General features: G+C 43.7%; 1 protein-coding gene across 1 annotated transcript in view; it reads left to right on the top strand.

Moving 5' to 3' along the window:
- The first annotated feature begins 2820 nt into the window (after nucleotides 1–2820).
- The window catches only part of LOC124694899 (cytoplasmic polyadenylation element-binding protein), an 11414-nt gene continuing 3431 nt past the window's right edge, over nucleotides 2821–10803 (top strand). The window contains exon 1 of the mRNA XM_047227827.1: nucleotides 2821–3554. Coding sequence (XP_047083783.1) covers nucleotides 2821–3554 — 734 coding nt within the window. The remainder of the gene's footprint in view (nucleotides 3555–10803) is intronic.

Raw genomic sequence — 10803 nt, 5'->3', positions numbered from 1 at the left:
TCGGTCACCCATTCGCACACTACTCCACCCTCAGCACGCTTAACTCTTTGGTTCTTTCCTGTTGCGCTCCCGCGAATGTGATTGTACCTTGTTGTAAATACTACCATATCAATTCTATTAACTCTTATACCAGCCATTGTGTCACATTTCTGTATTTTTTGAAACCAAAAAATATCTGTAAACCGGAATTAGACAAATAATATACGATTTATTATTAGAAAAATGTGAGTGATTTGAATATGAAATAATTATGTATTTATTCATTTTTTTTCTAAATAGTGAACTGCATAAAGATCTCCATCTTCACTGCATAATTGTCATGACGGTTAAATTGGACTAAATTGGACTTGGTTTAGTGAATACATTTGGACTAAATTGGACTGCGATCAGCAGCAAGCAAGCAGGCACGCTGTGCTCCGAGCAAGCACAGACACAAGATACATAATTCATGAAAGACACAAAGTTCATATATATTGAAAGACACATAGTTCATATATATGAAAAGACACATCGTTCATATATATTGAAACGATCGACTCATAGTTCATACAAATATAGAAGACCACCACTACTCATCATCTCTAAATATTGAGATGATCAACATGACCAGTATCCAACTAGCATCCAATGCTTCCTAGCAATCTCGAAGCCCAGGTGAGCGTCTCATAGTGCACTTGCTCGTAGCTCAATGGATAATTGGGCCATCCAAAAATGAGCTCATCTTCTTTTTCTTGCGCGGTGACGTCCATCTTCTTCTTGTGGTTGTACTTCTTCTTCTGCTCAAGGTTTGTCCCAATGGTATGGTTTGCCAAATTATATAGACTTGGAGTGGGCTTGGTGGTGGGGTTCGGGACTACCTTCTGGAGGTCGTACACAGAAGTGATGTGAATGCCCTCAAGTCTTAGCTTTTTCACATCGTTGCCGATAGCGGCGCCGCAGAATCTGTTGTTCCCGTCCTCCAAGAAATCCTTGAGCGCTTGTGGCACTTTTATATCGGCATGAATAATCTGGAACACCAACGTCTCGGACGCCACCGAGAGTTGAAGGACGGCGGCGCGCTGCTCCTCACCGGCCTTGCAAGGATCGATGAACTCGCAGTCCAACCTGGCGCACTTGGTCGTTGAGGCGTCGAGAAAGTCCCTCTTCACGCCCCAGATCCACTTCTGCACCATTCTCGCACGGAGCGTGACCGTGACCTTGAACGCCTCCATCCCTTCGGCCTTGAGGTAGTACACCCGTGTCTGATGAGCCGGGTCGCGCACGAGGTGCTCCATCGAGACGAAGAGGGGAGAGAGAGCTATAGCTTTTGCAAATGGTGGATGAGGAGAGGAGGCCGGATGGAGAGTGTGTGTGTGGCAATGGTGAAGAATGGTGAGCTTATAAAGCAATGGGAAGAGGAAGATGAACAGTGGCTGGCTGCGCCGCGCCGGCGACTCGGATTCCACGCCGACGCTCGGTTTCGAGGCGGCCAGTAATGGCGACGCGCGATCGGGCTCCGCGGGAAACTGTATCGTTTGACTTTAGGTTCCGGGTGGGAATACGCACTGGGATTAAAGGTGGTGCCGCAGACGCCGCGTGGCGTAAAATCCTTTAGTCCCGGTTTGGGAGACGAGCCAGGACCTTTGGGTCTCTACGAGCCTGGACCTTTGGGTCTTTACAAGCCGGGACCTATGGGTGTTGTACGCTGTAGCGTTTACAGAGCGACGTGGCCAGGTCTTAGGTACCGGCCCAGGACACGGCCGGAACCAAAGGTGCCTGACCAAAGGCCCTTTTTCTACTAGTGCTAGTGGCAGAGTTTGCCAACTCGCTGCGGTGGAGAACAAACTTGAGGGCGTGATAACATTTTCTAGCATCTTTTCGTGGTCCTAGATGTAAAAGTGAAAGTCCTGATTGCATTTTTCATTTTCTTGATGGACATCCGTATAAAATGTACCCACCTCTAATGAACAAAGCAGTTTCTAGGTCCTTTGCGACCTGTCTCTATTCAAAAAATAGAGAGTTGAAACTAACATTTTGAGCAAAGTATACCCGCTTCTGATGACATATTAGACGCAACATCGTCGATATGGGAAAGTAGATCCATTGACCTAGAAAAAAGTCAACATGCTATGGTACCATTAACTAGTTGACTAAGCAAAACATATGGCCTATATCATATCAGGTTTTCTGCTACAAATGTACCGTGTATCATAGTTTTTTCTTCTTTTGCTTCATTTTGCATATCGAACACCGCTTCACTACAAGTGTTCTCCATGTCGTTGATAACATGTTATACAATCAATATAAGTATTTCACATAAGATGGGGTTTCATTCGGTAGAGGATAAACCACAGTATGGGTTGGTAGGGTTCCGAGGACATGACCCTACCAAGTAAACTTCAAATTGTAGTGCTTACATGTAAATAAGTACTTCCTTCTTTGATTTAAGTTTACTTAGATACGGATGTATCTACACGTGTTTATTAATTAGATACATTTAGATATATTAAATTGTAGATACATTTATTTTAGCATCAAGTAATATGGATCGGAGGGAGTACAAGTAATACGTAATACTTCACCAAATGAGGGTGTGAAGTGCAAAAACAACGTCTGACCTATCCATCCGTCTCCATCCCAGACGCCAACCTCGGAGAAAAGAAGGAAACCACCAAATCAGATCAGAAGACAACAGGAGCGGAGCCTGCTCCGAAGCCGAACCACCGCCACCCAACCCCAAAACAAAACCGCGCCTCCCGAAACCCGAGAGCGCAGCCGCCGATTCCCCATTTCAAAAAAGCCGCCGACGAGAGGAGGGCGCCACCCCGCCGCCGCCTCCCGATGGTGTCCGACCAGGAGCTCGCCCACTACGTGCAGTCGTTCGTCCGCCAGGCCGCCGCGCTCCCCGGTGGCGCCGCCGCCGCCGGGATATCGCCGCAGGCCGTGGTGCGGGGGCTCGAGGCGCAGCTCGGCGTCGACCTCGCCCCCAGGGCGCCGCTCATCCGCGACATCCTCCTCGCGCTCCTCTCCCCCGACCCGCGCAGGGACCATTTCCCCCCCGCTTCCCCTCCCCATGCCCACCAGCAGCACCACTTCGCCGCCACCACCACCTCCTCCTCCACCATGCCCGCCGCCTCCGCGCCCTCCCCCACCGCCGTGCCCCACTACTTCACGCAGCAGCAGCAGCAGCCCACGCCGCAGCAGCTGCAGTCCTACTACGCCGCCTCGCAGCAGTACCAACTGCAGCAGCTCCAACAGCAGCAGCAGCACCAACAGCAGCAGCAGCAGCAGCACCGCGCCAGCCCGCCCGCCTCCTCGCCCTACGACGCCCCAGCCTCGTTCCGCTACGCGCAGACCGGCGGGGCGCAGCTGCAGAGGCTCGTCCAGATGCAGCAGTACCAGCAGCAGCAGCAACAACAACAACAGTACCACCAGCAGCAGCAGCAGCAGATGGCCGCGGCGGCCAATGCGGCCACGGCGGCACAGAGTCCGCCTGGATCGGTGGCCGAGACTCCTCGTGGATCGGTGGCCGAGACTCCGCGTGCGGCCGCGGCCGCAAGGCCCAAGAAGGAAAGGTGATGCTTCGTAACTTCGTTTCCTGATCGTTTTTTTTTTCACATTCGTGCTAGCTAGGGTTTGGATCAGACGATGTTTGTGTTCGGTACACGCCTGCTACTGTGCTTATGATTAACTTCTACGCCAAGCTATACGCCACATCATTTAGACTACTACATGTTCTGTTACCTCCTTTTTCCGATTTGTTTGGTGGATAGAGGGTGGGTTAAGGCCTTCATTTTTGGTGGTCAGATAATATCGTGTGCCTGTTGCGAGTAATTAATTAGCGCAGGTGATGTAAACTGCAAGCAAATGGTTTCAGAGCGGTTCATGACAACTTGTACTGCCAGACTTTTAATTTTCACGGACTCTTGAGGGATTCCTTCTTGCGTACTTCAGAAAATCTTTGAATACTGCCGTAGTAATGTCAACCTGACCTGCAGAATTGATGCCTCTGAACCCGTACTAATGGATATGGACGTCCCCATCAAATTGTTGCTTCAGAAAGCATTCTCCTTGTAGAACTAGGAACGTCTTCTGACCATAAAGTTTATTGCGCTTAACAAATGGATTTGCAAGGGCAGGCCATTTATTTTTCTGTCAGGAACTTGAAACAAGCCATATTATGTCTGTTAACTTTGTTAAACTAATTACATTTGTATGTCCGATGACAACATTTAGGGCATGTTTCCCTGAAAAAATGAATAGTCAGCGCCCCTGTTGGTTTCATAGTGAAGGGAATTTATTTAAGCACACATCAGACTGTCTGTATGGAAGAATATTCCTTAAATGAAATCTGGAGGGGTACTTCTCCTATGATTATAGCAGATAAAGATGTCTACCTTCTCTTGTTCTCAAATTGTCTGCTATCTCTTACTGTTGTCCAGTCTGTTTATCTAATTTATTGTTTCTGGCCATCTTGTTAATCAGTGCTACCACTGGAGTAAAACGAAAAGGTGGTACAGTGGGGTTAAACAAAGTCTGTGGTGTTTCGCCTGAGCTGCAAGCTATTGTTGGTGAACCAACAATGGCTAGGACTGAGGTTTGTTATTGTGGCCCACCTTTTTTCTGTCTTCACTTGTCTTGGTACATCACAGAAGTAACCCCTATTATTGTGAATTGAATCAATTGCAGATCGTCAGGCAGCTTTGGGCATACATTCGCAGAAATGACTTGCAGGACCCTAACAATAAGAGAAAGATCATATGCAATGATGAGCTACGATTGGTTTTTGAGACTGATTGCACTGATATGTTCAAGATGAACAAGCTTTTGGCGAAGCACATAAGACCACTCGAGCCAACAAGTAGGCCTTGCTCACACACAGCTGTTATGTTCTCCATAGTAATTAATATTTGTAATTAAATAATATGTGATATAAATTGCTGCAGAAGATTCAAATCGAGATTTGAAGAAGCAGAAGCCTGTGGAAGATGAACCCAGTCCTCCTGCCGAAGTTGATGCTACAAACCAACTTCCATTTATTGTGTCTGATGCTCTTGCTAGCTTTTTTGGAACTGGAGAAAGAGAGATTCCACATTCTGAGGCTGTCAAGCGCGTTTGGGACCACATCAAAAGCAATAATCTAGAGGTTAGTGGATGATTAATATCAGATCTTTGATGTTCTGTACTGGTCTTGTATGAAATGCCCTGCGTGATATGAAACTTGTAGTGGGCATTGCAAATTAATTGTGTCCAACAATGGAGAACTACAATAAGTGGAAGTGATTCTTCATTTCAATTTAGTTATTAGTACCTAAATGTCTTTCGAAGGTAGAAGCGTGTATAGTTGATATAGGATGGTAGACTTAGAATTGCTATCTCATAAGAAACCATATTTGAGTGCACACATTTTAGGATGTTAGGCTTGAAACTACTATCTCACAAGGTAGCATATTTAAGATAATTGCACTCCTTTCTCTAGGTGCTCTGGTAGATATTATGCATTCATGCTTTGTATTTTTTCTGTCAAATTCTTGACAGATTTTGTTGACTGGACACTATGTTGGATATTTTTTTGTTTGGCAGATCACTCACTTTTTTTTTTGAATTCTTTTATCTGTTAGATTTGGTTGGCAACATAGTTGTTGGTGGTTGATCAACCAGAGGCATATGGTGGTTGTTATTAGATATAAGTTGTTGAGTGTATATTCCCATGTGCTTTAATTTTTTTCAACTTGAAGAGCTGGTACTGCTTTTCAGTGCATACAGTTATACCCTTTTATCTTGAGTAGAGATAAGCCAGTATTTTGCAGATCGCTTTATATGCAAGTTGGTTGGTTGTCTATTCTCTTTGAACCTATGACAAGAGTGAAGCATAAGCAATGGTGGTTGTTTTGGATATAAGTTGTTTTAGTGTGTACTCCCATTTTTTTCCTGTACTTTTTTTTTTGCGGGTATTTTTTTTTCCCTGTACTTAAAGAACTAGTCACATGGTCAAAAGGCTTTACAATACCACTACCCCCTTAGTCCTTACATAAATCCTTGGCTGTCATATGTGTGTACTTTGCTGATTGCTTCAACATGCAAGTTGGCTTATTTTCTATTTCTCTTTTGACTTATGACATGACAAGAGTGAAGCATAAGCAAAGCATTCCCACAAAAGTGCCCTTTTCACTCTTTAGTGTTTTCATACATAACTGAATAGTAGCAGTTTTGTCATCTAAGACATCTGCGAATGATAAATCAACTTATATCTTGATTATGTAGTATGGTAATGAAATTACCTGCAGCTCTCAGCTTGCAAACTTATTTGTTTATGGTGTTAAATAATTCATGCCACCAACCCTGTCCACCATGTCATTTTCCTTGTTCTTTTTGTTGATATTAGAGATGTTTCATGGGTAAATATTATGTTCTGCATGTTGTTGCATCTATAGATATAGTAGGGATGCAAGTGGGATCCCACTTCTAAGTTCAAAATTTGAGCAAAATATTTGATCTAGAAATCTTGAAATGACTTGAAAGTGGGACATTGGTGGGATCCCACTTCACACCCTAAGATTTAAGGTAGTATTATTTACTGCTAAGCGTTCTAGGTACGCATATGTTATATTTGGCTGGTCGGGAAGAGAGCCTATATTTTTGTGACATTTTCGAACTAAAACAGGAGTAGATATATTGTCTCTTTTGTTTGTGAGTTACCTTTCTTACTGAAACAACTTTGTAGGATCTACTCTTGTGTGCAGACAAATCCCATGATGATAAACCTAGGCCTCCCTAAAGTACCTCATTTACATTATTGCTTGTTATGTTACAGGATCCATCAAATCCCACGATGATACTATGCGACTCAAAACTTAAAGATCTCTTTGGATGTGAAAGCGTAACTGCTCTGGTTGTTTCAGAGTTGGTGTCACACCACCTTTTCAAGCAACCTAACAACATCTAACTGGTTAGTTACTGACTTCTTGTTGAGAACATCCTCATGTTTGTCCGTCTTGCCCTGCAAGTCCCTAGTTTTTCGGGTGTTGCATTGTAGGTCTATAAAATGTGTGAAACCGGTACAAGGATATATTTCTTAGAGCTTAATAGTGATATTTTGTTCTGCTAACTATTTGTTCTGTTTCATTTAGTACAGCGTTGGTTTGCTTATCTAATATGACTGTCTAACTTTGCGTACAGATGAAACATGGAAGGACTCTAGTTGGTCTAACATTCTGGTACTAGGAACTGATGAAACTACAGAAACTTGCTGAAGTTACTAATTGCATCTTTTGGATCCAACAGACTGATGTACTTACGTGAAGGGCTGTAGGCTAATCGCTTCACAGTAGCAATCAAAAGGAATGGTAGTTGTGCATTTGTCTGGTTTGACCTCTGGGGAAGGGTCACATCTGGTAGGTTGTGTCTGTTAAATAGGAAGCAGTTCTGAAGCAACCGTAAAAGAAAGTGAAAGCTGATTAACTTTGATGTAAATTCAGCAACCATAGATGCCCTTTATGGTAAGAAGTAGCTTTCTCTTTTTTACCAAGAAAACATGTTACATTTCCTGTTAAAGAAGACCTGTACGACATTGTAATGTTGTAGGTAATGCATGCTTATATATTTTAGATCACTATGGAAATGCTAATGACCTGCTCCAGTTCTTTCTCAGTTGTGGCTCCAGTTCATCTTATTGATGATGGTTGCCTTTTCTCTTCACTTCTTTTGCTACTAATTCCCTCTGGATTACATGCGCGGATAATGGAGATATGCTGTTTTCTGTGGCCAAACAATAACCATGTTGCATCATCATAGCACTAGCATTGTGTCATGTCACTGGTACTTCGTCTAGTGCTGACCACTTACAACAGATTCTGGTGTCTTTACATCAGAATTCTTTAGAACACCAATGCGATCTTGCTGCCCTAATGAACCTACAAGTTGTTAAACATGGCGTAGAACAGGACCATGACCACCAGGCCAATGATGGCGCAGACAATTATGTTGCTTCTCTCCTTATCTTCCACCTTGCCTTCCGGTAGAAACTTGTTTGCCACAATCAAAATTACAGCATCCAAATTCTGCAGCGGTGAAAAGATATGATCACAAGCTGTAAATCAGAGTGCATTGTTGGGATTTGTGTAATTTTGATTCAGTGTGTGCGTATCATGCTTGCCTGGTAAATCATCTGAAGAATCCTCTGTAGAAGTGGCGTGCAGGCCTTATTCACTTGGCTAGAAGAACAGATAAATAATGATGTTTTTGGTCAGAACCTCTTTGTTTCTGCTGTCTAAATACGCCTGTAAGTAAGCACCAAAAGTTGACCCAGATTCAGAGTTGGTGGATACCTGATGAGCAGCAGGCCTGTGTAGACGTGGGTCGTGGATACAGTGCAGTCTACGTCCCAAGGCAGCTTCTCGCCCTTCCATTCTGCAGGGAAACATTTTGGTATGAACTGATCTAAACCGTTGTTGCCACGTTACTGCTGAGAAGAGATTTAGAACAGACCTAGAGACCATTTGATGCCCAGGTCAAAGCCTCCGTTCTCCGTGGGCTTCAGCACGAATGAGACCTGGTGGCGGAGCATGATCTCATGTAGAAGCAGGAACATGTTCTGTTAAGCATGTGGTCGGTCAGAAATCAGAATGTTCTTGTTGCCTACTACACAGGACGAAGAAAAGTCTGGCAGCCGCAGCAAGCATGTAAACAAGTTCTGGTTATGGAGGCAGCTCCAGTCCTCGGCTTCTGAGCAAAAAGAGGTCAGACACGCCACTGAAAGTTTGGGTCGGTCAATCGGCCAAATATTTCCAGCAATTTTCTCTTCATATTGGACCGCTTTTAGATCTAGAACCGATTTGTTTGTCGGCCAGAAGAAGACGAGATACGTATGCATAAGCAAATAAGAAAATCCGGTTGCCGCTATCTTGTGGTAGCTATTTGGACCAACATAATGTTTACTCAGCTTTTTCGATGTTCAAACACTAAATTTAGGTACGATCTTCCTGGTACTTTACCTTGCTTATCTGCGAAATACTGACGGGCGGAAGGTTGCTGAAGAAATACTGGCACTCCTCGGTGATCAGCTCCAGCAGCTCCCTGACGCTCCGGTTCTGGATGGCAGAGTTGAGCTTCACGATCCTCATCATCGCCCGGAACCCGTCTCCTCCGTCGCCGAACAGAGCCTGCACACGCAGTCTGCCGCCATTTCTCCTCCTGGTCTCCGCGCCTTTGCAGTACCATGACCTGGAAGAGCACCCCGGCTTGCTACTTCTGGCCCCGTTTCGTCGCAGGCGTATCGACGGCGTAGCAGGAGTAAGAAGGCATGACAGAGTTGAATCCATGGCGCCCAGAGCTGAACCTTGGATGTGGAATGCATGGACAGCATGGTTGTAAAAGACGATATATGAGGTTGGGGGTTTGGTTTGCGTCGATGCATGTCCGGCTGACAAGGAAGGGATTGTATGGGCCGGAAGCCATGTCCGTGATGTGTTGCAGACTTGTAGCTTAGCATGAACAGGTTGCAGTGTTGTCAAGGTAAGCAAGGAAGGATACTCTTGAAAACTTGGCTTCAGGCCAGGTCCATACCCTACAATGCTATAAGTAGCTATGCTCACACCATGTTTCAGAAGCTTCATCGGCAGGCTTTGCATGGTTCTATTAATACTGTACTACTTGTTTGAATAGCCTTTTGTCTATTTGAAGTGTTTTGTCTATGTCTGCAGCGTTTTACAAGAAGAGATCTCGTTTAGGACATCCGTACAACGACGCAGAAAAGTCCTCGTTCATGGAGCATAAACTGCATACCAATATCAGGAGTCGAATTTGTTCGCGCTTTTACTCCCCTTTTCGAAAAAAGGAGTCGAAATTGCTGTACAGTACTTCAGTTCCAGTTGACACGCCAGCCAGCCAGCCAGCCAGCCGGAAGCCAAGTACTCTCACATTTTTTTCTCCATTTAGAATAAATATCCTGCCATCCTGGGCTAACCGTCACTAAGCCTTTTAGATTGCCAAGACTAATCACTTCGGCCAATTTTTCACTAGCTCGCAAGCTTCTTAGTTCTTTCCCAGTACTAGCTTCCGGAAGCTCCTATATGCCGACCTAGTCGGCACATGCGGCGCACCGCACACCCGCATCGGTTAGTTGGGTCACGGCCCAACAGGAATACAAGATCAGGTAGATTATCCTTTTCTCTTTTGTTTCCTTTTTAGGTTGTTTATTTTTAGAGTTCTTTATTTTAAAAATCTGGGATTTCTCAAAAATGTGTTTTTTACATCTGATAATTTTCAAATTTAAATATTTTTTAAAATATGAATATTTTTGAAATTCAATATTTTATAAAATCAGAATATTCTTGTAATCTATTTTTTTTTCAATTTCGAGCATTTTCAAAATCCAAACATTTTCCGAAGCTAAGCATTTTTCATAATTAAATTATAAAAATTAAAATAAAAAGAATCAAAGAAAGGAAAACAAAACAAGAAAGGAAGAGGAAAGGAAAAGGGAAAGGAAAAAAACCCTGAAAATGAGGGATATAGGATTTTTGCCCCAGCTTCTTAGGTTTTTTTTATGGCAACCAACTTCTTAGGTAAAGAGTATTCTGCCAAGCAGGAGTGAGCAAACTGACAACCTTCCCCTAAAAAAGCCTACTCTTTTTCTTTTCCTAAAAAATAAACCCATCCTTTTGGGTCCCTTTTTAATATATAAAATTAAAGTAGGAAAATTATTTTGAATCAAATTTAATATATTTATTTTACATACTTATAAAGAATGCACTATCTTCGTTTGGGTTTGGAAAGCCCCGTGCATATTTTTCACAACAAAATCGATCAACAATATATGAGTAT

This window comes from Lolium rigidum, chromosome 1 (genome assembly GCF_022539505.1).
Source record: "Lolium rigidum isolate FL_2022 chromosome 1, APGP_CSIRO_Lrig_0.1, whole genome shotgun sequence".
NCBI classification, from domain to species: domain Eukaryota; kingdom Viridiplantae; phylum Streptophyta; class Magnoliopsida; order Poales; family Poaceae; genus Lolium; species Lolium rigidum.
This window is presented reverse-complemented; position numbering and strand designations above follow the sequence as displayed.